Below are 25,113 nucleotides of genomic sequence, written 5' to 3' on the forward strand. Positions count from 1 at the left end.
ATAGGAGAAAAGCAGGGGCAAAGACATGAGATGGGAAGGAAAATTCTCTGATGCAGGATTTAGGGGTGCAGCCCCTGGCTTTAAATCCACAGGACTCTGCTGGATAGTACCAGGAGAGGGCAGGATTACCTGTCATCTGGGAAATTAAGGCAAAATACCTTGTGGGTAGCTAGTCCAGCCAGCCAAAGTCAATATTGATGATCAAGGCAGCTCTAGTTATAAAGCTGTAGGAGGGAAAAAAAGAGGCTGGGGAGAAGCTGCCAAACCTGTTTGAGCTCAGGGCTGGCCTCATTTGCCTGAGGCTTCTCCCAGAGGGGGGATCTTTGTGGGGCAGATTCTCTGGTGGACACTGACCAGCTGGAGCAGAAGAGGACCCTGGGAAATAGGGCTGCTTTGACCTCCCTTCCTCAGATGGAAGGGGTCTTGTGTGCAGATTCTGAAGGTCACCCATGGAAGAGATTCCCACCCACCCCCACCCCCACAGACATACTCGTGGAACCATTCTACATCCTTATAGGATGTTACAATCCAAGGGAGCAAACACCAAATATATCCCCCTCTCTGGGGAGGAGAGAGATAGGCCTTCCCCAGGGGAGGAGAAAACCCACAGAAGAGGAAGCAAGAGAGGAAACCACTAACTGCTGGTATCCAGCAACAGACTCCTCACTCTACCCTACTCCTCCCCCAAGTCTCTCCTTTTTTTTTTTTTTTTTTTAAGTTTTGAGCCCTATTTTGCTCTTTTGTCCTTGCACTCGACCATGTTTTTCTGGAGCTGGAAGTCTCTTGTTAGACAGAGGGTTGTGAGGAAGAAAGAGAAGGGATGGTTAGATAGGAGAGCGATTCAATATGTGTCCAGTTTGGACATATTCTTGGCCTATTTTTCAGCAGATCGTAAAGAGTTTGATAGAACCTCCAAAATCAAAGTTACTGGGGAGGGAGAGAGTTACTCTTCCTCTGTCCTCTCTACTTAGTCATTTGTGTCCCCAAGGACTCCACTCACACTATTCTGTCTTATCTTTGCTTTTTTTCCCCTGATAGAACCAGCTACCACCACCCCCTAGAATCAGTGTAGCTCTATTCTGTAACTCCACCCTTCCACCTCATCTCCAAGGCAACCTATCAGTAAGAAAAGGGCAAGGGGCACAGGGAGGGACCCTGGATGGGGGTAGAAGTGGAAGTATTAAAACTGACCAGGCTAGGGCGGAAACCGACCTTCCCCCTTTGATGAGGTCCCTTGGCTCAGCTTCCTGTTTTTCTAGCACGAGCCCTAGTTGTCTCTCTTCCCATCCCCTGCCCTACCCTTCACCACCCTCTTCCCCCAATCCCAGCTTTCACTTCCGAGTCCTTCTCGTGGATGATGATCAATCCAGACTTTGGACTGGAGTCCGGAAGGAACTCGGAAAAAGGAATAAACGACCACCTTTCCTCTCTGGGCCCTCAGGGGTGTGCCCAAGCTGTTGGTATCATGTTTCTTGCGTGAGGGTGGAGTGGGAGTGTCCTCTGATTAATGAAGCTGGGAAACTGAGGCAGAAAAAAAGTCCTGTGTTCAAAGAGACAGACAGAGAAATAAGGAGGTCCCCAGGATTCCCTCCCCTTTACACCCCTCTCCCATCCTCCTGGAGATATGAGGATCTCCCCTCTGGACCCACTCCCTAGATCGTCGGGTCCCGCCCCCCTCCTGTCCCCTCCCCAGGTTCAGGGCGGGGCCGGTCCGTGAGTCAGCGGCTCCCTGATCCAGCCCGGGAGGGGATAGGGCTGGACAAGCTGGGTGTGGGGTACGCTGGGCTGGTATAGAGGCCGTGTCCGCAGTGAGCGGGTCCGATCGGGCTTGTGTTTTCCTGAAGGGACAGCCCCAGCTCAGGGGGAGAGAATCCCTGCCTGTGAGACCCGCCCTCTCTGGCCCCGGCCCCTCCCAGTTCCCCCAGCGACGGCCGCTTCCTGGTCCCCGTCACAACCATGGCTGAAGAACAACCGCAGGTCGAATTATTCGTAAAGGTAAGGACACCTTTTCCCTCCTAGGCCACCCTGGAATTACTGGAAGGCAACTCTCGCCTTTCCCCAAACTCCAGCCTTAACACCCCAGTCCCTTCCCTCCTGGACCCCCACTCGCAACTCCACGTGCAATCTTTGGTGTGTGTGTGTGTTGGGGGGGTGGTTTCGGAAGGGGAAGACAATTGACCTGTGTTCAGCTAATGAGAATTCTAGGCTCAACCCTGAAAAGTTCGTAAAAGTGCAAGTTTCCAGCAGCCTAAAGGATTGGAAGGTAGAGAAAAGGGAGGGTTCCCAGGAGTTGAGAAGATTGACCCCGGTTGGGGGGACAAGCTGATGAAAGGACAGGGAGAGAAAGGGGCAGGGGGAGCTCAGCAGGGTTTGTGAGGGACAGAGGGAAACATTGGCCCTAGGAGGGGTGTAGTGGGGGAGACTTGGAGGGGTGTGTGGGTGTGTGTGTGCGCGCGCGCGAGCGCGTGGCGGGGGAGGTTTCAAGGAAGAGGGTGTGGTAGGGACGCTGGGGAGGTGGAGAAGATCAATTGGCAAGAATTAGTGGGGTGGAAGGAGGCAGAGGAATGGGAGTGGAGTTCAAGAAGCAGGGTTGGAGAGGTGATGGGGTCGAGAACGCATGTCCCAGGGACTCGGGGAAATGAAAGAAAGGGAGGTGGTGAGGAGATGAAAGTTTAGCTGTGGCTCCTACGAGGAGAGGTGGGGAGAGAGATCAAAAGGAGGAGAGCTGGGTTAGGGTGGTTAGGCTTTGGGGGTTGTAGAAGCAGGAGAAAAAGAGTCGCCCCAACTCTCTCCTCTCTCTGTGGGTGTGGATGAGAAGTGGTCTCATGACGTTTGGGTATCAAAACCCGGCAGCAGCCTTCACTGTTTCCGCCTGGCTCCCCTCGCCCGCAGCATTCTCTCCCCTCATCTCAGCGCCCCTCCCTCCCTCCCTCTGGTGGCCTCCCCCTCCATCTGTGTCTCCTTGTTTGCACATTCCCCTCACCCTTCCCTTTCCTGCATCCTTTCTCTCCACTTCCCCCCTTTTGTTCCCCTCATCTTTGTGTATTCCTGTCCATGTCTCCGTCTCCTTTATGCTCCCGCTTCTGCCTTTCCCTCTCCCTGTGCCCAGTGAAGTCCAGCTCAAGGGAAGTCCAGCCCAACCTTGCCTGGGTCCGCCCCCCTAGGTGTGGTTCCCCACCTCCCTCTCATACTTGCCTCAAGGGCTATTTTTACTCCTGGGTGAGGCTGTTGCGCAGATTCTGGCCCTGTGTGAGGAGGATTATCTGGAGCTGGGGAACTTGTGCTGGGAGACCCCTGGCAGACATGACAGGCAGTTTCTGGGCAGGCAGTGTCTATTGGGGGAAGAGGGAGGTGGCTTTCGATGCCCCGGCCTCAGCCTTATGGGTCCCTGCCCCAACTCCTTGCCAGGAAGGAAGCTGCTGAGGCCGAGACACAGTGAGATGAATCACCCTCAGCCTAGGGGGAGGTGTCCCTCAGGGGATGAGGTCACCACTTGCCAATTAGAGTGTAGCCCCCCTCTGCAAGGCCCCTCCACATCTCTAGGGCAAGGCTCTGAGCCCCTTGACACTCAGCTGCCAGCAACAGCTTGGGTGGAGGTATAGAGAACCAGAACTCTACCTTCCAAACCCTGCCCCACCTCTCCTGTCCTCAGGTTCTACTCCATTCAGAAACCCAGGAATCTAAGCCTCTAGCCTATAACTCTGGCCTCACCAAAGTCCCTCTCTAGGGACGATTTCATGGGTTGATGTGAGAACTAAATGTTTTTGTGTGTAAAGTGCTTAGAAACTAACTACGTTATTGTTAGCCTTCCCTCTCTAGAGTCCAGATCCTCCAAGTTCTCCAAAACCCATTCTCTCTGCCTACCTCCCACCTGTCCTCAACTCTCTGGGGAACCAGAAGCCTACTTTTGCAGAAAATGTTCCCATTGATCTGCCCCAGGTTTGACTCAGCCCCCAGGGTGGAGAGTCGAGTTCCGGGGGGAGCTTTTAGTGGTGAGACTGAGTGTGGCTGTCATGACTAGGCAGAATACAGGTAGGTCTGGGAGTAGGAGATGCAGAGAAAGGCCTGGGGACGAGTGAGGTGCTCCAGGCCTAACTTTGAATGGGGGTTGCTTTTCAGGCTGGCAGCGATGGGGCCAAGATTGGGAATTGCCCCTTCTCCCAGAGACTGTTCATGGTGCTCTGGCTCAAGGGAGTCACCTTCAACGTCACCACCGTTGACACCAAGAGGTGGGCCCATTTCTGTTTCTCTAAACATTCCTTATGCACACACGTGTACACACACACACACTCACCCACCTGAGTCCTTTCATTTCATCCTGAACCTTTTTTTCCTCCACCGGGAGCCCCTTTCTCTTTCCATACCCTTCCGTCTCCCCTTTCTGGTTCTCCTTGACCCCCTTTTCCTGTCCTGATACCTGGCCTCTTCTTCAGGCGGACCGAGACGGTACAGAAGCTGTGCCCAGGAGGGCAGCTCCCATTCCTGCTGTACGGCACCGAAGTGCACACAGACACCAACAAGATTGAGGAATTTCTGGAGGCAGTGCTGTGCCCTCCCAGGTATAAGGGCACCCAGGGAAAGGGAGAAGTTGAAGAAATGGAAAACAGAGATGGTGGTGGGGCTGGGGCAGGGGAGCTGAGGGTTCTCCCTGGAAGATATCTTATCCTGCTTCTCCCATTGGCTCTCAGGTACCCAAAGCTGGCAGCTCTGAACCCTGAATCCAACACAGCTGGGCTGGACGTATTTGCCAAATTTTCTGCCTACATCAAGAATTCAAATCCAGCACTCAATGATAGTGAGTCTTTTGGGTGGGAGGCCTGGGTTCCAGGAGGAGTGGAGAAGATCTAGGGATTAGGAGGCATTAGGGACACTTGGAAATTCAGATATCAGGGAATGGGAGCAAATGTCAGCAAACCTTGACCACCACCCCCAGTTCCCCACCACTTCATTTTTGCTTAACCCCCATATTTCCTTGCATTCTCATTGGCTGTGACTTTTAAGCTCCTCTCATTTGTTCCCTACCTTCTCCTGCCCCAGTGGGCACATTAGTTGGGTTAGCTTCTGGCCTGTTTTCTGGCAGAATAGGGTTGTGCTTAAGAACAATGACTCTAGATCCAGACTACCTGAGTACAAATCCTGCTAGCTGTGTGATGTTGGGCAATTCGTTTAACCTCTCTACAAATCCATTTCCAGATCTATAAAATGAGGATAACAATACCTAGTTCATGGATTGATGTGAGAATTAAATGCATTTTTGTCTGTAAAGTGCTTAGGATAACACGTAGAAAACTAACTACAGGGGCCGCCCCATGGCCAAGTGGTTAAGTTCCTGTGCTCTTCGGTGACCCAGGGTCTCTTGGTTTGGATCCTGGGCGCAGACCCACACACTGCTCATCAGGCTGTAGTGTGGCGGCATCCCACATAGAAGAACTAGAATGACCTACGACTAGGATATACAACTATGTACTGGGGCTTTGGGGAGAGAGAAAAAAAGAGGAAGATTGGCAACAGATGGTAGTTCAGGGCCAATCTTCCTCACCAAAAAAAGATTCTTAAGGAAAAAGAAAGAAAACTAACTACACTAGTGTTAGCTATTATTATTTTGGACTGGCCTCACCATTAGTATTCAGCCCACCCTGACCCCCTTGGGCCTTACTAGACTATGCTGATCTGATGTTCTGAACAATTCTCCCTCTCTTGCACAGATCTGGAGAAGGGGCTCCTGAAAGCCCTGAAAGTTTTAGACAATTACTTGACAACCCCCCTCCCAGAAGAAGTGGATGAGACCAGTGCCGAGGATGAGGGCATCTCTCAGAGGAAGTTTCTGGATGGCAATGAGCTCACTCTGGCTGACTGCAACCTGTTGCCAAAGCTCCACATAGTACAGGTGGGTGGTCATTGTCGGGGGAAAGGATGGGCGCTGGGATGGCTCTTTAAGGAGCTCCCGCACAGGCTTCCCATGACAACCACTCCAAAGGTGGTTTCCTTCTTAGGGTGGTTTCCAATAGCAGACACCACCTCATCCCTACTTGGAAGTCATTGCTGGAAAGACCACTGCTTGAGAGAATTACATTCTATGATATAAGCCATGGATGTAAACACACTGGCCGAGAACGTCACATCCCAGTAGTAATTTCAAGAATTCTCTTCCTGTCTCCATCATTGCCAAATCTACAGATCAGACAGAGCAGCCTTTTCCTAAAACCAAAGCTTTAACTCTCTTTATAGCTTCAGTCTCCACTTCCTTTTATGGAAGATGAAAACTGGTTCCTATGTTTTTATCATAGCCTCAAAGTTACGGTTTAGTTTGTGAAACAGGGGCCCAGTGTCAGGCTGCCACAGAATTGTGTATTGAACGTCTGTGTCCTGGGCACTGGAAGACACAAAGATTTAAGGTGATTGGTCTTTGCCCTCAGAGGATTTGAAATCTAGCTGAGAAAATAAAACATTCACATGAAAGTTAATAATACATGATGAAAAGCCAAATGAAAAATAAGAGACAAAAGTCACTGGAAATTCAAGAGGAGAGCTTTACGATTTGTGGATTACATCTCAATAAAATAAGAGGAGAAAAGTAGAACCATGGAATGGAGTGGTCTGAAAAGGGGCTGGTTATAAATGGCCAGGATTTCAGTAAGTGGAGAGAAAAGGTGAAGATGTTACAAGACAGTGAAGAGTTAAGGAACCTGATGGGAGAAGATGATTCATATAGGAGATAAGAATCATATGAAGAGAAGCCAGATAGTAGAAGTTTTTGAATGCCTGGACAAGAAGGCTGGATTTTATCATGTAGGCTATAGGAGAAGGAAAAGGCCAACAGTGTGGCAGCCAGTGTGGCTTCCCTGAGGCTAACATGTCGGTCCCTCATCTCCCCACCCCTAGGTGGTCTGTAAGAAGTATCGGGGATTCTCCATCCCGGAGGCGTTCCGGGGAGTGCATCGGTACTTGCGCAATGCCTATGCTCGGGAAGAGTTCGCCTCCACCTGTCCAGATGATGAGGAGATCGAGCTGGCCTATGAGCAAGTGGCCAAGGCCCTCAAATAAGCCCCTCCTGGGTGCTCCCTCCCCACCTCCAATTTCTCCACATGGCTACCCAATGAACACATTCCGAAATGGCCAGTGGGCAGAGAATCCTGGAGCACTTGTACAGGGCTGGCTGAGGGGATGAGGGGAAAGGATGGGGGATATGGGTGAGATTCTTATGGTGGGGTGGGGTGGGTAGGACAATGTATTTCAGTAATAAAATACAGAATGAAAATCTTTGTGTTCTTTTTACACAAAGGAGACGAAGTGTGGGTAACAAGGAATGAAGGGTCAGTGACGTTGAGCTCAGGGCAGAAGCCAGAAATTTACAAGAGGTGCTTGTGGTGGGGCTGCCATTTTTAGTGCCGGTCCACCATAGCGCTGCTTTTTCGTCCATGTCGCATTTACAGTCCAGCCGCCAGGGCCAGCCTGATCTGGGTGGGCCTGGGCAGCGCTCGCGGGGCGGGGCCAAGTTCAGAGAAGGGGGACGCAGTCCGGGGGGAGCGGGCGCGGCATAGCCGGGCGGAGTGGGCGTGACCTCGAGGAGCCCCGCCCCGTCCCGCTTAGACAATGCCCCGGAGCCGCCAGACCGTCGCGCCCCCGCCCCACCGTAGTACTTGAGATCGCCTACCCAGGGGCCCCTCAAAGCCAAAGCTCCAGTCCCTGAGGCTTAAAGACTAGGACTCTCCACCAACTCTGTCCTCAGGGGGGTGGGGCTCCAGCCAAGATCACAGAGCGGCAGGAGTGGGGGTGGCCGCTGGAGGTGAGTCTGGCGGTGGGAGGTGTCACTTGGACCGTGGAGAGGCCGGAGTTTGGGGGTGCCGGGCCCATGCCTGCACCAGACAGAGTGCAGGGGTCGACATTTGGGCGCGGAGCTGAGTGGCGTGGACTTTGGGAAGAGGGACCGGGAGACCCGGGAACCGGGTCCTGGAGCTCCGAGTAGCGCCCGTTCCCCGGAACCACGCCCCCCGTTTCCCCGCCTCTCGGATTTCGTTTTAGACCTCTCCCAGTCCTCCGGGAGTCGGTCTGGTTTATACTGGGTCGCGCTAAGGGCAGAGTGACCGGCCAGGGTGGAGAGAGGATGTTTAACTCTTTAGTCTCTAATTCCTCCCTCCTTCCCTCTCTCTCTTTTTCTCGTTCGGATGTCCAGGACTTCCATCCCCCAGGCCCCGACTCTCCCCCGAGCTGTCCCCTGTCCCATAACCCCTGTGGGTCCCTCGCCGCACATCGGGTCTCTATGGCAGCGAGCAGCCGAGGGTTAAGGGGGCGGGGCCGCTGCATTTTTGGGGAGTGAGCGCATCCTAGCGGCTGCCAAGAGGGGCGCCTGGCAGGGACCTCATGAAGCCCCCGAGCAGGGGCAACAGGTGTTTCGGAGATTAGGGATCCCAGACTTGTTCCTCGGACTTCCTCTAAAGAAGCAGACCCGCGAGGATGCGGGGTAGAGTGGAGTCGGCAGGAGAGGAAGGTCTGGAGGGGGTGGGGCGGAGTGGGAGGGGCGCCCAGAGATGGCAGAAGGAAGACCCGGGCGCTCTTAACCACCCGCTACTCCCTTTTCTGCATGTCTCTTTCTCTGCCTCCCTCCTTTCTGTCTCTTCTCCCAGACAGGTGAAGTAAAAAGAGAAAACTAAGAAATCAGCGCGGCCGGAGGGGGCGTCTGTGTGGATGGGATGGGGACGCCGGGGGAGGGGCTGGGCCGCTGCTCCCATGCCCTGATCCGGGGGGTCCCGGAGAGCCTGGCGTCGGGGGAGGGTGCAGGGGCTGGCCTCCCGGCTCTGGACCTGGCCAAAGCTCAGAGGGAGCACGGGGTGCTCGGCGGTAAACTGAGGCAGCGATTGGGGCTGCAGCTGCTAGAACTGCCTCCTGAAGAGTCGCTGCCGCTGGGACCGCTGCTCGGTGACACTGCCGTGATCCAAGGGGACACGGCCCTAATCACGCGGCCCTGGAGCCCCGCACGCAGGCCGGAGGTGAGCGCCTGGGCGCGAGTTGGGGTAGAGGGAAAGGAGTATCTGGACGTCCGGGGCTTTAGGGAAGAATTGGGGGTGGGAATATCTGAGCCCCCCTCCCTCTTCTCCTGCTCTAAGGTCGATGGAGTCCGCAAAGCCCTCCAGGACCTGGGGCTCCGAATCGTAGAGATGGGGGACGAGAACGCGACGCTGGATGGCACTGATGTTCTCTTCACCGGTGAGGCTGCAGCGCTTGCATCCCTGGGGCTTGGCACAGGGAAGCAGAGTTAAGGAGACTGGGCCATCTCGGGCCTAGTTTCCAACTCACTCCCGCCCTCAAACCTCCGCGGCCTCCCTGGGCTTAGGCCGGGAGTTTTTCGTAGGCCTTTCCAAGTGGACCAATCACCGAGGAGCTGAGATCGTGGCGGACACGTTCAGGGTGAGGAGCGGGGACTAGCACTGGGCTGGGGGAGGGGGGAGGGGATGGGGGTCGGAGGGGCGGGGCGGGGGCTGAGGAGGGGGAGGCTGAGAGCAGCCTGTGTTTGAGGGTATCCCCTGGCCCCTCCCGCGTCCCTGAATACTTTCCCTTGTTCCCCCTAGGACTTCGCCGTCTCCACAGTGCCGGTCTCGAGCCCTTCCCACCTGCGCGGCCTCTGCGGCATGGGGGGACCCCGCACTGTGGTGGCGGGTAGCAGCGAAGCTGCCCAAAAGGCTGTCAGGGTGAGGAGGGGCGGGGCTTGGGGGGGCAGGTTGGAGCGCGGCCAACAAAAGTGGGCGTGGCTCCGGGCCGTGGAGGCGGGGAGCTGAGAGGCTCAGAAAATTAGCTCGAACCCCTGTCTTCACGGAGCTGTCCATCTAGTGTGAAAACACCCGAGAAAACAAAAAGTTACTATAGGGAGACAGGGAGCCGGGAGACTGCAGAACAGGAGTGATTAACATCGTCTTCCCGTGTTTCAAGAAACTCCCCAAAGGTGGCATCTAGGCTGTGACTTAAAGGATGGATGGGACTGACAGGTGGGGGCTGGAGAAGGGGAGAAAAGGGTTGCAGGTGGAAAGAACTGCATTTGAGTCCCAGGTGGAAATTAGCAAAGGTCCTAATGCGCTTAGAACAGTGCCTAACACACAGTAAGCTCTATGTGCTTGCTGTCATTATTATTCTACAAATGTACCTCTGCCCTTAGCGGTGGTAGGGCAGCCAGACTCAGTTGAGAAGCTCTGAGACTTGAATGCTTCCTCTTTCCTCTCCCCCAGGCAATGGCAGTATTGACGGATCACCCCTATGCCTCTCTGACCCTCCCAGATGATGCTGCTGCTGACTGTCTCTTTCTGCGTCCTGGGCTGCCGGGCGTGCCCCCTTTCCTCCTGCACCGTGGAGGTGGGGACCTGCCCAACAGTCAGGAGGTGAGGGAAAGCAGGAGCCCCACCACCAACAACCAGAGAAAGCAGTCTCTGGCCTTCCTAGTAGGAGGAAGGAGGGGTACCTTCTCTAGAAGCCTGGATGGGGCTACTCTGAGCTGGCTAGAAGGGGGAGCTGGCTGTGGCCTTGGGGTCTTACTCCCCTCTTCCCACTCCATGTCCTCCCTACAGGCATTGCAGAAGCTCTCTGACGTCACCCTGGTACCTGTCTCCTGCTCGGAACTGGAGAAGGCAGGCGCTGGGCTCAGCTCCCTCTGCCTGGTGCTCAGTACACGCCCCCACAGCTGAGGCCCTGGCCTTCAGGACCTGGCTGGCCAGGGGGAGGGCAGCATAGGGACTAAAAGGGGAAGGAGGGTTAGATAGAGGCTGGTGAATAGGTAGTGGCGGGGAGAGAGCCCCAAGATGGGGGGAGGGCATAGTGTGGGAAAAAGGATAGAGGCCACTGAGTCAGTCCTTTCCCCCAGATCTAATAAAACAGAACTGACCTTTTAGACTGGGCCATGGCTGGTGTTTTTACTGAGGCAGAGCAATAGGGGCAGGGCTGAAACCTGAGATTTGGGTCCATGGTGGGAAAGAGACCTCTTTCATTCAATAAAACCTCATTAGGCACTTACTGACTCATGGCCCAGCCCTGTCATAGGTGCTTGGGCACAAGATAGACAGGACAGAATTTCTATTGTGGGGAACATGTACAGGGCAAAGAGAGAATATGGGTGGATCACTCACTGAATGTATCTAAATGTCAGATGATTCAGAGGCTGGTAGATTACCAGCCCACCCCTAGTTGATAGGAATAAATGACGCTTCCAGGGACATTCATTTTCATTGACTCATTTACGGAGGTTTAGTGGTGATATAAAAAGGGTGAGTGTCCTGACATCAGGGAACTCATGGTACATGAAAATTTCTTACAAATTGAAATACAGGTCGTGATGGAACAATTCCTAGGACACTGTTGCTATGAGAGACAGAAGGGCATCAAAATGTATGCAAGTGTGGGCAAAGAGGGTGTGGCTTCCCAGAGAAAGCTACGCTTGAACTGAGTCCTGAGGATAAATAAAAATTAGGCAGGAAGGTAGTGGGGAGGAGGGAAAGGGGTAACCCAGGAAGAAAGAATTACACTGGGCAAAGGGATAGTTGGAGCCTGGGGAGAATTCCTCCAAGGCTGGAATGTTGTGTGCATGTGGAGAGACAGAGATAAGCCTGGAAAGTAGACAGAGCACTGTAGCACCTTGTACCCCAAACCAAGGTCCATGGGCTCAGAGCTGAAGGCTAAGGAAAGAAATACTGCAGTTCTGAAATACAGGCTGTCAGGAGCACATTAGCATTTGGGAAGAACCCCTCTGGCTTCAAGGAGGAGGGCAAGGGTAGGAGGATGAGGTGAGGCTATGGGTAATCCAAAGAGGAAATGAGGAGAGTACATTCAGATGGTGGTGCTGGGTGTGAAGAAGGCTGTGGACTTGACACTGACATTAAAATGGAAAGACAGGACTTGTGTGGGAGTGAGAGGAAGGAGATCTGCAGACTCCCAGTTTCTGGCTTGGGCAGCTTTGTTGATCAAGAGGCAATGCAGAGGATGACTAAGTGAGTGGCTTGGAAGATGACAATGAGTTGGGTTCTGGACATGCTGTGGCATGCTAAATGCCTAGGGCCAGCCAGGCAGGGATGTCCGAGGGACAGTTTGAAAATCCCTTAACTGAGATCTGAGCTGGAGAGAGTTCTGCGTGTCATTTGCAGAGGTGAGGACTGAGGACTGGCTGTAGCTGACAGCTTCCCAGAAGAGGGGGAAGGCAGATAAAGAAAAGGAGAAACTTAAAATGGTGGGGAATACTGTGGGGGTAGGGAGCAAGGAAGAGAAGTCTAGAAGGAAGACACCATCATTAAAGAAAAACAGCTTAAAGAAGGGTGTAATCAAAGGCCAAGCCAGATGAATGCTAAAAAATGTCTACTGGATGTGGCCATTAGGACATCATTGACCACTTCATGGAGAGATGAGCAATGGGAGGGGAGTGAAGAGGAAAGTGGAAGAGACAAGTGTAAGCCCTTGGTTCAAGGAGCCTGACTGTGGAGGGAAGGGAAGAGATTGGGCAACTATCTAGGATCTAGGAGTCTTAAGATGGGAAGACAGGCCTTGATCAGGTTTAGGGAGGATATCAGTGGTGGAGACATGGAACTTATAGGAGAGATGGAGGTAAGGAAGGAGCAAGATCAGGGGCAGAGAGAGCCTGGAACCCAGGTCTCCTGACTCCCAGTCTAGTGCTCATTTTATCCCATGGTGCCTTTTTCAGGTGAGGGGCCAAGAAGGAGAGGAGGGTTATGGAGAGCTGGGAGCCCCCAGCTTGTGAGGTTTGGAATAACTGCTTCCCTTCAAACTACAACCGCATAAATGGTGGAGGCATCACTGGAGACCACTGGGGAGAACTGGCGGGGCCTCCTGAGGGCCGTAGGATCCAGGTCTGCGTAGAGCAGGCTCTGAAAGGTGGGGAGGAAGGCAGGAGCGTCTCAGCAGTCTGACTCCCTTGGGGATTCAGGCCTCTTTTTTTGGTCCACTTTCCTCCGGGATTCTGGCCAGCCCCTTCCCATCACCAAACCCTTACCGGCTCCTGATCCAGGTCCCCTGCAGTCTTAGGCTCCTCCTCCTTTACTGGCCTCTGGGGCTCAGCTTTCACCAGTGGGGCCATGTAGGGGGGCACAGAGCTGAAGGACTGAGAGAAGACCAACTTGTTTGCTCCCAGCAAAGGCTCAGACTTAGGAATTGAGGGGTGGGGCATATGAGGGTAGGAGAAGGAAGATGGAGTCGCCTTAGTCTCACCAAATCTGGGTAGTGGTCCAAGCGGGTGAGGGGGCAGCGCCTGTAGGGGACGTATAAGAGTGTTTGAGAGCCACCAATCTTGTCTCGCTTGTTGTCCTCGGCCTTGGACCGCGTCGACCACAACCCAGGAACTCACAGGCTCTGACCAGCAAAACAACTTAGGCTCCACCCCCACAGATAGTTCCGCCCACGCTCGGATCCTGCTGCACCCTCTAGCTTCGCTTCCCTAGCCAAGGCTCCGCCCACCAACCTGTGGCCTCGCCCCCAAGTTCTGACCTCCCGCATTCTCCTTCAAACCACACCCCAGGGCTCCAGATACCTATAGGTTTTGTCTGCGAAGGTTCTGGTCCTGTCCCTCTTACTTCCGGTCACCACCCCTTAAGCCAGACCCCGCCCCTCGTGCTCACCTGCACCGCCACCAGACCACGCCCAGCGCTCCGAGTCCCAGCACCAGCCCAGCGCCCACCAGCGGCAGCAGCGGGATCAGGAGCTGGGGATACACGGATCCTGGGGGAGCTGTGGAGGGGTGGTGATGGATGTCGAGGTCAGGGGTGCGAGGAGAGAGAGTTAGCTCTCCGCTCAGGAACCCCCAGCCAAGGCCCTGCTCCTTCCCGGGATTATGTGTCCGAGTTAAGACCCTCTCTGCGCGAAGGCTTCGACCTACCTTGGGTCCCCGTAGGCCCCGGAGCCCTGCAATCGGCCCCGTCCCCCAGCACGTGAAGCGCCGTACGGCTCTCGTTGCCATCGCGGCCCTTGCAGTAAAAGCTGCCCGAGTCCCCCGCGCTCAGGAGCAGCTCCAGCCGCCTGATACCAGAGTCCAGGACACGTAGGCGGCCAGCAAAGGGCTGGACGGGAGACACCGTGGGGGTCCCGCTCAACGAGGCCCACAGGATAGGGCGGCGTCCTTTGGACAGGCCCTTGCAGGCCGGGAAGCTAGGCGCCCAGGCCCAGCGGGCAGGATGCGAGACCCTTCCGCAAGAGAGATTCACCCGGTCCCCAGGGCGGCCGTCCAGTGAAACTAGGGGAGGCCAGGGGGCGGTGGTTAGGGCAAGTACACAGGGCAAGACTACCGCGCACTCCTGTCTCCTCTCTGTCTCTCCTCTCCTCTGCTCTCCCGCCATCCTGGATCTTCCCACACATCCCCACCCCCACACCCCGGTGGCCCCCTCCCCGTGCCTCAGTCTTTCCTCGCCCATCCCGAGTTTCCCAGGGATGGCTTACCTACGGGGTCCCCCTGGGTCCCTGACAACAGCAGCGGTAACAGCTGCAAAACCAGAGCCATTGCTGGGATGTGGTGGGGAGAGGAGGACAGTGAATCAGCTGAGGAGACCGGAGGGAAACTGGGGGAGGGAGGGCGAGGGGGGGTGGGGGGGGGGACACTGGACGGCGGGTCTGGGGGCTCCGATAAGAAGGGGGCGGGGCCACCAGCGGCCCAGATCCGTCTGGCTCCCAGCCCTCAAACAATGCTCACTTAAAACTCGTGCTCAGCCCTTTATACAAGCACTTTCACTCCTGCTTGCTTTAACTCCTGTAGCCTAGCATTGGCCTGGAGTATCACGAATCCTGGAGTCTGGCTGTCTGAGTTTAAATTCTGATTTCACCACCTACTAGGTGCATACTGTGGGCGAGTTGCTTAACTTCTCTGAGCCTGTTTGCTCATCTGTAAAATGGGGATAAAAGCATCTACCTCATAGAGTATTTGTGAGAACTAAATAAAGTAATACACGTAAATGGCATAGAACAATGGCTGACGCGTAGGAGCGCTATTTAAGTGCTCGCATTATTACTACTATTTCTATTCTTATTTTAGCTTCTACCTCACATCTCTGTGCCCATGCTGTCCCTCCTGGCCCACAGTGCCCCACCCAAACTGGCTGGTTTCGACTGGGGAGGTGCTTTGGAGCAGGTGCACACCCCCACATCCAGCTTCTCATCAGCTCTCACTGGAGTGGTGCAACCCAGGCCAGGTCAAGCCCAAATGGAGCCAGGACAAGGGCCAGAGAACCTTCAGGGAACCTGAGGCAGCACCTCCTTAGCAGAGGGCCCTAGCCCTTGCCTCTGCTGCTATAGCATCACAGAAACCGGTAATGACATGACAAACCCTACTCCTTCATCCTGTGGCTGAGCAGGTGTTGGGAAGACCAAGTGAGGTCTGAATAGAGATTGATTTGGCCCCTTCCATCCTCAGTTTCTGCACACATGCCCCTCCAGTGTCCCTCGGGACCCAAATTTGGCAATCAGCTTAGGTCATACCCCATTGTCCACCTCCCAGGAACCAGCAGATACTACCAAGGCCACTGCAACATCACAAGGGCCATTGGTGATGCTTCTTCAGAGGACTGGGCAGGCAGGGCTGTCAGCTGGGAGCCAGGAGGGGTGTCTTGGCCTGAAATCAAGAACCCAAATGGAGTTGGCCACTAGTGCCTTCCCCCACCTCTCTCTCCCATCCCCACCCCCCCACCCAGTCGTTAGTAGCCCCTCCCCAGCCCTGGTCTTTCCCTCCAGACGGCTGTGTAAATGGGGAAGGAGGGGCCACTAGAGTCAGGGAAGGGAGGGGCTGTTGGGATTATAAATTCCAAAAAGGTCGCTCAACTCTCAGAGCCAGATCTCCGAAAATCTACTCTATCAGCGGCTGCATTTGCTACCATTCTCAGGACCCTCACCATGAAAGGCCTTCTGCTGCTCACCCTGTCTTCTCTGGTCTGCTGGGTCTCAGGTGAGTACCTGGGGGCCCCAAGGACCTGGTTCACCTGGTCAGGACTTTTACACCCTGCCCCACCCACTGCCCTACACTACTCACGACTCAGGATCCCAGGCACCCCCAGCCCCAACTGGCTCAGCTCTCTTGTGCCTCTAGGACCAGGCCTCCCTGTGATAGGGTCCTCGCTCCCTTTCTCAAGGACTCCATCCTTCAGACTTCGCCCCACCTCCAAGACCCCCTCTTCTAACCTGCCAGGGTTCTAGGTCCCCCGTTCCCCACTCCAAAGTGCCCCCTTCTTAGAAAGCCTAATATCTAGTTCCCCTGCCAGCCCCGCTCCAAAATTCTCCAGGATCCAGCTTACCTGCTTTCTCTTCTCACTACCTCCTCCTCAGCAGAGTGTCCTCCCAGAAGACTAGGCATCCAGCCTGGGGCTTCTTTTGCACCGAATCCTCCCCATATACTCCATCAAGGACTTGGTGGTCAGTCCCTCAAGCAGTGCCTTTCCTAGTTGCCCCCTCCTCCTCCCTGGGGTGCATACCGATAGGGACACAAGCTTTCTGAAGGACTCCCCGGGAACTGAGGAGATTTCCCAGGCTTCTAGAGAGGGAATGCCAGGGCTGCTTACCCCCAGGGTGAAGTGGGTGTCACTGAAGTGCAGTTACCAGACTCCTCCACCCTTGGACCGAACCCCTCCTTCACCAAACCTTGCCCAAACCTTGAATGAATTGAGGTGGGAATTTGGGGGGTGCCACCTTCTGCACCCACCCTCTCCATTTTGGTGAGGTGCCCAGACGGAATCTGATGATCTGTCTCCCAGATGTTATTCCTTTCTGTCAGAGAGCTCCTGGGGTGAGAGGATTCCATACAGGTCTGGCTCCTCTCCCCATGCTCTCGGCAGCCCCAGGAGGTGAAGAGTAAATTGCTAAAGCTGACCACAGGTGCCTTTCTTGGCAGCCTCAAGTGCCAAGCCATTTCTGCAAGTGTTGTAACCTCCATGATTTTTATTTTTAATATTTCTTCCTATTTGAAGTCTCCATCTGTGACCTCTTCTGAATTCCTTCATCTTCTCCCCCACCCTCTTCCATTCTTTCCCCACAGTATTCTTACATTCCACCTACCCCCACCCCATGTTTTTGTTGGTAGTTCTGCCCCTCTTGACTCATTCCCAAATGGAATGAAGGAAGATATTTAGGGTATGGGCCACTCATAGAACAATGACTCCGCCCTCACCCACTTCTACTTTTCCTTCATCACTCACCTGCTCTGTCCCTACCAGAGAAAACAGGTCAGAACACATACTTGATTGGCTCTTCTCCACCCTACCCCCCAGCTCGGCTAGTCTCCAGGTGAGTCAGACACCCCTTGTGTCTTCCTGACTTGTGTCTTCCCAGCTGACATTCGCTGTCACTCCTGCTACAAGGTCCCTGTGCTGGGCTGTGTGGACCGGCAGTCCTGCCGCCTGGAACCAGGACAACAATGCCTGACAACAAATGTGTACCTCGGTAACATCCCCTTCTTTAGTGGGGAGAGGGGGCTGATGGGAGACTCTATGGCTGGGACTGAGGCCCAACTGGGGCTAAGACAGATGGAACAGAGAATCACAGCAATGATAATATTTGGCCAAGCATAATATGTGCCAGGCACCATTTTATGTTTGTACGTGGATTGTTTCAATTTATGTTCAAGACAACCCTGTGATGTGGCTGCTATTATTATACTGAAAAAATGGCCTTAGAAAGAGAAAGCAACAGGTTCAAGGCCTCACAGTGAGCAAGTCATAGGACCAGAATTGGGGTGAGGGGGTGGGGTAAGGAAGTGCAGGAGGAAGACTAGACTGAAAAGAGATAAAGAAGGTGAGGGCCAGGGCAGAATTGGGAAGGAAGGAAGCCTGGGTGGGTGCATGGGCTGGGGAGATAGACACAGGCATGCTCAGTGCCCATCCTGGCTGACCCAATGACCCACTTCTACCCCCAGGTAAGATGTGGGTTTTCTCCAACCTTCGCTGTGGCACACCAGAAGAGCCCTGTCGGGAGGCCTTCAACCAAACCAGCCACAAGCTGGGCCTGACCTATAACACCACCTGCTGCAACAAGGACAACTGCAATAGCCTGGCCCCCCGGCCCACCCCGGCCCTAGCCCTTGTCCTCACCTCCTTGGCTGGCCTTGGCCTCTGGCTGCTGCACTGAGGCTCACTCCATGGCTGCCCCCCTCCCTCCTGCCTCACCTGAACCTTTCTCCCTGTGTCTCGGATCCCCTGACTTCCCACAGTGGTCTCTCCCTAGCTCTCTTTGCACTAAAAAAAATTTCTCCAGATCCTTCACATTTCTTTAATTAGACAGTGGTCTCCCTCCCCATCCTTCTACCCCATACCCTCCAGTCTGCTTTTCCTGAGTCCCTTCCTATTTCCCCCTAGACCATTCCAGATCCTCCATTGGCCCCTAGAAGGACTCCCCACTTTGCCTCCTGCTCTCTGTGGTGCCCTACTCAGAGAGGGATTGGAATCTGGGCCTGAAATGGAGCTTCCATCCTGTTCCTAATGAAGGCTCCCAGAAAGGACCTGATGACTTCATTGTACAGGGCTTATTCCCCAAATCCTGGCTCCCATTGTACTCCATCCCTATGCTCCCCTGTTTCCATTTTGAGTAATAAATGTCTGTGCCTGATAAATTGTATGTTTATTGTCAGAGGCCCCCTCCCAGGAAGTAACACTCTCAGCCCCCACCCTCACCCAAGAATCCTTCAGGGAGTTTCCCTGGGAGGCAGGGCTGAAGCAGATGGAGAAACAGGTTTTTCAGGCCTCTGTCCTCCCCTCCAGTGTCTGGGGGTGGTACACAGGTCCCAGTGTTTGGAGAAACAATCCTTATCCCAAATTTAGGCCATAGCTCTGATGTACTGCCATGAAAGAGATGCAGGCTGTCTTGAGGGCTCCCCAGAAAGGGTAGGAGAGTTGCATGGGGATAGGACCTTGGACCCTCTTTCCAGGCCTCAGTCCCTCAGATTAGAGTCAGAGGCCTCCCCTGATCTGGTTACTAAGTGAGGCACCAAGCAACCCTCCTATTACAGTGCTTACATTTCCTTTCTCAATTCAAGCTAGTCATGTTCGGAGCCAAGTTACAAATGGCAGAAAGGGGAACAAACCCAGATAACCAGGCCCATTGATTCCTGGTGACCCCACTCAGCCCAGAGCCTGCTCCCCTCAGTGATCCTTATTGCTAAGGAAGATTCTCCCTAGCAACAGGATCCAGGAGTCACTTAGGGTGGATTCTCCACTGTCCTTTGGGGTTTAGTTGGTTAAGGAGTGTGCCATGTAACTAAGTCCACTGATGCTTGATAACCCCCAAACCAGAGCCTGGATGCCCCCATATTACTTCTTCAGCCCCTATCAACAAAACATAGATGGAATTTTCCAGTCAGCTCTAGAGTAGTCAATAGATTTTAATGGCTCACAGAGGAGTGTTTGTCTTCTCACCTCAGATCTCCTTCATTCTCTTGCTTCCTTGCTCCCTTCCCTTATCTACTCTTACTACCCTCTCCACAGTCCTGGCACGAGCCAGGCCAGGGCGGTGGCTGCTGCGGCCAAGATGCATGCTGGGGCCACAGAGCTCGCTGCCACAGCGCTGTTGCACAGGTCTCCGACGCAGCAGTCCCTGTGGGTTGTGTAAGTCACGTCTCCCACCAACTCTGTTTCCACTTGATTGCAATGATGGGCTGCCACGCAGGCTGGATGGTGATGAATCACGGTCACTGAGGCTGAGAGAGAGAATGAGACTGGGGTGTTGGACTCCTGGCTTGAGGACTTGCCTTCTGGGGCAAAGCGGATGTGATTTCAAGCAGCCCAAAGGGATTCTGTGCCCCCTCAAAAAACACCTCCCTGAAACCAAGTGATCAGAGTTAACACATTGACATTGTGAGCCCTCCGATGTGATGCACTGAAAAGGACCAACATCATTTCTGTGGTATTCTTGCCCAAAACTCATGATCTCAGTCTAATCATGAGAAAATATCAGATAAAGCCAAAATGAGGGACATTCTACAAAATAACTTATCAGGATTCTCCAAAAGTGTCAAGGTCATGGAAGACAAAGAAAGACAGAATTGTCACAGATAGGAGGCGACTAAGAAGACATGGGATCCTGGTTTGGGTCCTGGACCAGTAAAAGGACGTAAGTGGAACAACTGGCTAAATTGAATAAGATCTGTAGATTAGTTGGTATATTGTACCAATGTTCTTTTCTTTTCTTTTTTTTTTTGAGGAAGACTATCCCTGAGCTAACATCTGCCAATCCTCTTCTCTTTTTTTTTGCTGAGGAAGCCTGGCCCTGAGCTAACATCCATGCCCATCTTCCTCCATTTTATATGTGGGATGCCTGCCACAGCATAGCCTGCCAAGCGGTGCCATGTCGGCACCTGGGACTCGAACCAGTGAACCCCGGGCCATCAAAGCAGAACATGCGCACTTAACCGCTGTGCCACCAGGCCGGCCGCCCAATGTTATTTTCTGATTTTGATAATTGTGCTATGGTTTTGTATGATGTTAACACTAGAGGAAGCTGGGTGGAGGATATATAGGAACTCTGTACTATTTTTGCAACTTTTCTGTCAATGTAAAATTATTTCAAAATTAAAAATTAAAACATACACACATACTTCCCTGGTCCTTAGCTGACGCCTGGAAGTTGAAGTTTGATTTAATATTTTGGTCCCTGCCTTCAAGACAGAGCCTTTCCCACTATTTGTGAGTGAATGGCCCATGAGATTCTGGAGAAGAAGGGGAGGGAAGGGGGACCACACAGACAGCCGGCTCCTGAAAGGCTTGGTGCCAGGAGCCAGAAGGGGCTACAGACTGCTCTACTCTGACAGCGGCACCATCTGCCCAGAGCCAGAATGAGCCTGGAAGGTTCTGGAAGCAGGGAAGGGCTAGGGGAAGAGGGAAAACTGAGGACTCACGGTTTCCAGATGGCTTGTTCCGGGGTTTGCGCTCCAGGAAGCCACAGCGTTCGCCCTCACCACAGGTGGTCACCGTCTCTTTGCAGGAACTGCTGGGGCCTCCACCACAGTCATAGCACCGCATGCGGTTTCCTGGCAGAAGAGAGAAGACGCTGGACCTGGGCTCTCGGGGAGCCAGCTGGCAGAGGGGGACAAGCCTGTGCAAGAGCCGCCTGGGCTGCCTCCTTACCCACGGCAGTCCCCAGCAGGGTGCCAAGCAGCATCCCGACAAGGAGGGGCTTCATTGTGTCTGCCTGTGTCAGTAGCGCCTCTCCCTCCCACCCGCCCCCCTCCCTGGCCCAGCTCTGCCAGCCTTATATCCCCCTTGCCTTGGGCTTTATAGGGCAATTAAAAGGGAAGAAAGAGTCTCCCCCAGCGGGCAGCGAGGGGCCCCAGTGGGGACAGGGAGGGGCCCCCAGGGGAGAGAGAGCTCTCAGCATCCTCTGGAGTCCCCAAACTCCTCTTCTCAGCAGCGATTCTAAAACTGTGACCCCAGAACTCCTGGGGGTCCCTAAGACCCTTTCAGAGGGTCCTCAACGATCTTCCTTGTCCAACTATATATCTGTGTGAGGCCGGAGTTTCTTCATATACTTCAACCAAAAAAACATATCCCAACAGACTGAATGCAGAAGCAGGTATGAAATACCAGCCATCTTCTACTAAGCTTGACAATAAATAGATTCCCCAAAATGTAAATCAGTACCACTCTTCTCACTGTGTTGTTGGGGAAGAAGTTATTTTTCACAAAATTATGTTTTGTTAACATGTAATAGGTTTATTATTTTTATTTTCAAATGAACCTATTTAAAATGTTCTGTTTCTAATACTACTGTGTAGTAAATATTGATATACACACAAAGAAAAGCCCCTTGGGGTCTTCACTAATTTTTAAGAGTGTAAAGAGGTTCTGAGATAAAAACAAAAGTTTTGGAAAACTGCTGCTCCACAGATACCTGTGTCTCCTCTGTCCCACCCCACCCCCACCTCCAGTCTTACTCCTTCTAGTACATTCCTGCTCTGATTCCCCAGACGTGGTTCTCCCCTCTCCAATCTTTTAAACTCCAGTCTTCCAGATTCTACCATCACCCCCAAAATCTTAGCTCCCCATTCCTTCCTAGTCTTTATGACCCTCCCCACCTCCCATCCCCACACCGGTGGAAACACATCCGGCCCTCTGGCCCCACCTATGATTCTTTCCTCCAAGGTAGTAAAGTTGGGAGGGATAATTATGGGGTAGGAATGTTGAGGCTTGGGGAAATCAAAGGGATCTGAAGCTGGGTGGGGTCCTCCCTTACATAGCTGGGCTTTGTGTGTGTGTGTGTGGGTGGGAGGGAGTATTGTTGATTCCATACTCAAACATCACACTTAAACACCACACTCAAACAGATCTGGGCCAGATCTGGAGGGTGAGCCTGAGAGACTTAGAGGCACGAAGGGGGAAAAGACAGCAAAAACAAAGACAGGGAAATGAGTTGAGAGAGCAGAGAACAGCTTGAAACCAGCAGAGGGAGGGTGAGGAGTAGGAGGGAAGGTGACAGACACAACTCAGGAGCGGCAGACGCAGCAAGGAGTAACAGAGACAAACACTGAGAGAACAGAGAAGACTCTCAAGGCAAGAGCAGACTCAAGTAGGGGGCAGGGAGGATGTGAGAGATGTGGGGCACAGAAGCAGAGGGCCAGGGCCCTGCAGTATCAAGCTGGTGAATTTGGTCGCAGTTCCGCCCCCGAGATTCACTCCCTAGGTGTGTTTGTTTACTGGTCCCTCCCTGTCTTGCTCTGCTGCTCCAACTCTCAGGATCTAGGGGTGCAGATCACATTCTCCCAGATTACAGAATCCTGGGCTCAGCCATGGGCTCTTCCAGCACCTTCCTCTGCATCCTGTTTCTCTGTGGGGCACTGGGTAAGGGTGGGCTGGGGAATTGTGGGGGCAGGGGGCTGGGGGAGGCACTGGGGCAGGGGGTGTGTGGAGGAGCCTGGAGGCTGGTGGGGAGATGCCAAGAAGAGAGTTGTGGGAGCTTTAGAAAGAAGAGCTACTGGGAATGGCCTTGGGCCAGCCTGATAAGGTGGAACAGGAAAAGTTTCCTTTCAAGGGCATTTGAGAATAACTGTCTCTTCTTGTAGCATCTTTGACAAGCCTCTGTCTCCCCCATCCCTTATCTCACTTCTTGCTTCTTTGCTGCGCCCCTCGGTCAATGTCAATTCCTATTTTCTCATCTGTCCCTGGCACCATCTGCTTAACTTCTTCACTGTCCCCACCCCCACCCCCGGCTTTTTGTGTCATTCTCTATGTTCATCTCTGATTCTCTTGGCTTCTGTTCACGTCTGTGCATCTCAAATCCCTGTATCTCTCTCGCCTCTGTGTCTTTCTCTTTTCCTGAATTGTCTCCCCTCTGACCTCTCTGTATCTCTTTTTTCTACTTCTGTGTGTCCTTCTCCTTCCGGTTTACCGCTTCCCTCTCCCCACTCTCCCCACTTTGTGTGTCACCTCACTCTGTGAATCCCTGTCCGGGATCTAGGCTTGGCCTCTCACCTGACCTGTGTGCCCTTCCTCTCTGCTCCATCTCCACCAATCCCATAGATCTCACCACTTCCCCTGCCCAGGGGCGGCTCCACTGTTATACCTGCAGCTTTGCCAAACCCTGCTACCCTGTTCCCACTGAGTGTCAGGATGATGAAGCCTGTGGCATCAGTACTGGCACCTCAGGTTGGATTCTGGTCCAATGGCCCTTCTCCGGGTCCTTCCCCACCTCCATCTATCTTGCATTTCCTGCTCCCATGGCCCCTGCCTTAGCATTCCCCCTTTGTCCCACAGAGCAGAGTGAGATCATCGAGTGGAAAGGCTGCCTCCCAAGAATCCAGTGCCCTCTGCCAGGCCATGCCACCTACTGGTCACGCTCCTACACTCTGCAGCACCATTGCTGTGAGCAGGACCTGTGCAATGCAGCCACCACACTGCAGTGGCTCCCGACCCCACTTCTCAACACTCTGCTCCTCCTCGTGGCAAGCTTCACCTGGGGAGACCACCTCCTCCACTAGTCTCTCGAGATATGCAGCCCTCAACCCAGGACTTCACCATCACCATGGCCCTGGACACAACTCCACAGACGCTTTTGAGATATGCCCAAGAACCGGATTTTGTACAGTGACCTCAGATCCATGGCCCAACACCTTCACAGACCTCTCCCAAGACCTGATTCCTATGGGTACCACTCCATTCCCTACAAGCACCTCCCCCAGAGCCCAGCCTCATTAAGAACACCTGTTTGATGTCTTGTGTCTTTTTCTAGATGCCTGTTGCTGATGCCCTCTCTCAGCCCCAGGTCTCTGGCAAGGCAGGCGTTTGATGGAGCTGTGGGTCCCAAGCAAGGGGACTGAAGGGGCACCAGGTATAGTGAGGAGGAGAGTCTTTCTAGAAAAGATTAATTTGGTAGGTCAGGAACTCAGGAAGAAGGGCTTGGGGAACTGTGAAGAGTAAATTTAATAAAAGTGCTACCTGGGAGTCTGGTAACACTGCTGGGGGTGTGTGCGCGTGTGTGTATGTGCATGCTGTCTAAAAGCAAACTAGAGCTGCTTGGGTTGGGCTGGGGTGCTGGAACCTGAACCATAACGTTCGCCTCATTCCCCATTTGTGTCATTTGCGTCCTCCTTCTTGCCAGTAGCTTAGCTGAAGCCACTACAGTGTGAAGCCTTTAGGTGAGACTTCCGAGAAAGCCTTTCTCCAGTGAGGCCCAACCTTGAGCAAAGGACGCCTGGTGGAGTTGCTTGTGAGGGCGTGGCTGGAGTCCAGCTCATTTCTGCCTGAGACTGGGGAATGGACAAGCTAGGAGCATCAATGCTCCCTCCCGCTTCACCAGCCCAGACTCGTCCAGGGTTCACAGACACGCAGGGCCTGCTTGAGCACCCCACCGGGAAACCTGCCCACCTGCCGCTGTGGACACTCCCTCCACACAGGGAGATAGTGCGTGACTCCTGGGGCTCCTGGGATGTCAGGGTGACAAAAAACTGCTCACTGCTCTGGATGCATGATGAGGATAAAGAGGGTGCCCCGTGGTGGGGGCTGAGCACTGATATCCCCATTCTGACTCAGTTCCCTCTCCTTCCATCTGAGGATGTCTGGGGTCTGATTAAAGGTGCTTGTTCTTTCTCAACTTCTCTTCTTTGTAAGGATGAGATGGGGTGGGGAGATCTGGCTTAATTTAGAGGCAACTGAAGTCTTCTTTGCATTCTCTCTG

General features: G+C 53.6%; 6 protein-coding genes across 8 annotated transcripts; 4 read left to right on the forward strand and 2 right to left on the reverse strand.

The window, feature by feature from the left end:
* Positions 1-1,742: 1,742 nt before the first annotated feature.
* Positions 1,743-7,203, forward strand: CLIC1 (chloride intracellular channel 1). The gene is made up of 6 exons (XM_046640906.1): positions 1,743-1,995; positions 4,120-4,229; positions 4,434-4,559; positions 4,689-4,795; positions 5,706-5,887; positions 6,883-7,203. The coding sequence occupies exons 1-6, from the start codon at positions 1,957-1,959 to the stop codon at positions 7,042-7,044; spliced, it is 726 nt and encodes a 241-aa protein (XP_046496862.1). The 5' UTR covers positions 1,743-1,956; the 3' UTR covers positions 7,045-7,203.
* A 386-nt stretch (positions 7,204-7,589) lies between these two features.
* On the forward strand, positions 7,590-10,873 carry DDAH2 (dimethylarginine dimethylaminohydrolase 2). Of its 2 annotated transcripts, none has more exons than XM_046640901.1 (7): positions 7,590-7,786; positions 8,625-8,987; positions 9,105-9,204; positions 9,332-9,405; positions 9,567-9,686; positions 10,218-10,367; positions 10,554-10,873. In XM_046640901.1, the coding sequence occupies exons 2-7, from the start codon at positions 8,691-8,693 to the stop codon at positions 10,668-10,670; spliced, it is 858 nt and encodes a 285-aa protein (XP_046496857.1). In that variant the 5' UTR covers positions 7,590-7,786; positions 8,625-8,690; the 3' UTR covers positions 10,671-10,873. The 2 variants fall into 2 exon arrangements, with proteins under 2 accessions (XP_046496857.1, XP_046496860.1); XM_046640904.1 differs by lacking the exon at positions 7,590-7,786 and adding an exon at positions 7,803-8,488.
* Positions 10,874-11,197: 324 nt separating this feature from the next.
* Positions 11,198-17,280, reverse strand: MPIG6B (megakaryocyte and platelet inhibitory receptor G6b). 2 transcript variants are annotated; one of them, XR_006885421.1, is made up of 8 exons: positions 16,257-17,280; positions 15,448-15,580; positions 14,416-14,478; positions 13,859-14,212; positions 13,602-13,710; positions 13,195-13,335; positions 12,980-13,087; positions 11,198-12,854 (listed from the first exon to the last, which is right to left on the reverse strand). XR_006885421.1 is itself a non-coding variant. In XM_046640905.1 (8 exons), the coding sequence occupies exons 3-8, from the start codon at positions 14,474-14,476 to the stop codon at positions 12,750-12,752; spliced, it is 777 nt and encodes a 258-aa protein (XP_046496861.1). In that variant the 5' UTR covers positions 14,477-14,478; positions 15,448-15,580; positions 16,257-17,280; the 3' UTR covers positions 11,198-12,749. The 2 variants fall into 2 exon arrangements, 1 of the variants encoding a protein (XP_046496861.1); XM_046640905.1 differs by having other exon boundaries at positions 13,195-13,234.
* On the forward strand, positions 15,794-19,212 carry LY6G6C (lymphocyte antigen 6 family member G6C). The gene is made up of 3 exons (XM_046640908.1): positions 15,794-15,910; positions 17,287-17,397; positions 17,870-19,212. Exons 1-3 carry the CDS (start codon positions 15,859-15,861, stop codon positions 18,079-18,081), a joined length of 375 nt encoding a protein of 124 aa, XP_046496864.1. The 5' UTR covers positions 15,794-15,858; the 3' UTR covers positions 18,082-19,212.
* A 100-nt stretch (positions 19,213-19,312) lies between these two features.
* On the reverse strand, positions 19,313-21,180 carry LY6G6D (lymphocyte antigen 6 family member G6D). Its single transcript, XM_046640907.1, has 3 exons — positions 21,072-21,180; positions 20,843-20,974; positions 19,313-19,645 (listed from the first exon to the last, which is right to left on the reverse strand). The coding sequence occupies exons 1-3, from the start codon at positions 21,124-21,126 to the stop codon at positions 19,419-19,421; spliced, it is 414 nt and encodes a 137-aa protein (XP_046496863.1). The 5' UTR covers positions 21,127-21,180; the 3' UTR covers positions 19,313-19,418.
* A 1,453-nt stretch (positions 21,181-22,633) lies between these two features.
* Positions 22,634-24,394, forward strand: LOC124227008 (lymphocyte antigen 6G6e-like). The gene is made up of 2 exons (XM_046640909.1): positions 22,634-22,781; positions 23,694-24,394. The coding sequence occupies exons 1-2, from the start codon at positions 22,730-22,732 to the stop codon at positions 23,915-23,917; spliced, it is 276 nt and encodes a 91-aa protein (XP_046496865.1). The 5' UTR covers positions 22,634-22,729; the 3' UTR covers positions 23,918-24,394.
* Positions 24,395-25,113: the final 719 nt, after the last annotated feature.

This window comes from Equus quagga, chromosome 15, assembly GCF_021613505.1.
Source record: "Equus quagga isolate Etosha38 chromosome 15, UCLA_HA_Equagga_1.0, whole genome shotgun sequence".
Classification (NCBI taxonomy): Eukaryota; Metazoa; Chordata; class Mammalia; order Perissodactyla; family Equidae; genus Equus; species Equus quagga.

What these genes read in the sequence shown, in the direction of transcription:
- LOC124227008 (XM_046640909.1), top strand. Translation starts at nt 22,730, where the DNA reads ATGGGCTCTTCCAGCACCTTCCTCTGCATCCTGTTTCTCTGTGGGGCA. An exon ending in GTTTCTCTGTGGGGCACTGG is followed by an intron (nt 22,782 to 23,693) that starts GTAAGGGTGGGC and finishes TTTGTCCCACAG; the next exon opens with AGCAGAGTGAGATCATCGAG.
- LY6G6C (XM_046640908.1), top strand. Translation starts at nt 15,859, where the DNA reads ATGAAAGGCCTTCTGCTGCTCACCCTGTCTTCTCTGGTCTGCTGGGTC. An exon ending in TCTGGTCTGCTGGGTCTCAG is followed by an intron (nt 15,911 to 17,286) that starts GTGAGTACCTGG and finishes GTGTCTTCCCAG; the next exon opens with CTGACATTCGCTGTCACTCC. An exon ending in GACAACAAATGTGTACCTCG is followed by an intron (nt 17,398 to 17,869) that starts GTAACATCCCCT and finishes TTCTACCCCCAG; the next exon opens with GTAAGATGTGGGTTTTCTCC.
- LY6G6D (XM_046640907.1), bottom strand. Translation starts at nt 21,126, where the DNA reads ATGAAGCCCCTCCTTGTCGGGATGCTGCTTGGCACCCTGCTGGGGACT. An exon ending in CCTGCTGGGGACTGCCGTGG is followed by an intron (nt 20,975 to 21,071) that starts GTAAGGAGGCAG and finishes CTCTTCTGCCAG; the next exon opens with GAAACCGCATGCGGTGCTAT. An exon ending in GAACAAGCCATCTGGAAACC is followed by an intron (nt 19,646 to 20,842) that starts GTGAGTCCTCAG and finishes TCTCTCTCTCAG; the next exon opens with CCTCAGTGACCGTGATTCAT.
- MPIG6B (XM_046640905.1), bottom strand. Translation starts at nt 14,476, where the DNA reads ATGGCTCTGGTTTTGCAGCTGTTACCGCTGCTGTTGTCAGGGACCCAG. An exon ending in GACCCAGGGGGACCCCGTAG is followed by an intron (nt 14,213 to 14,415) that starts GTAAGCCATCCC and finishes GGCCTCCCCTAG; the next exon opens with TTTCACTGGACGGCCGCCCT. An exon ending in GGGACCTGGATCAGGAGCCG is followed by an intron (nt 12,855 to 12,979) that starts GTAAGGGTTTGG and finishes CCCACCTTTCAG; the next exon opens with AGCCTGCTCTACGCAGACCT.
- DDAH2 (XM_046640901.1), top strand. Translation starts at nt 8,691, where the DNA reads ATGGGGACGCCGGGGGAGGGGCTGGGCCGCTGCTCCCATGCCCTGATC. An exon ending in CACTGATGTTCTCTTCACCG is followed by an intron (nt 9,205 to 9,331) that starts GTGAGGCTGCAG and finishes CCCTGGGCTTAG; the next exon opens with GCCGGGAGTTTTTCGTAGGC. An exon ending in TCGTGGCGGACACGTTCAGG is followed by an intron (nt 9,406 to 9,566) that starts GTGAGGAGCGGG and finishes TGTTCCCCCTAG; the next exon opens with GACTTCGCCGTCTCCACAGT.
- CLIC1 (XM_046640906.1), top strand. Translation starts at nt 1,957, where the DNA reads ATGGCTGAAGAACAACCGCAGGTCGAATTATTCGTAAAG. An exon ending in AAATCCAGCACTCAATGATA is followed by an intron (nt 4,796 to 5,705) that starts GTGAGTCTTTTG and finishes TCTCTTGCACAG; the next exon opens with ATCTGGAGAAGGGGCTCCTG. An exon ending in CAAAGCTCCACATAGTACAG is followed by an intron (nt 5,888 to 6,882) that starts GTGGGTGGTCAT and finishes CCCCACCCCTAG; the next exon opens with GTGGTCTGTAAGAAGTATCG.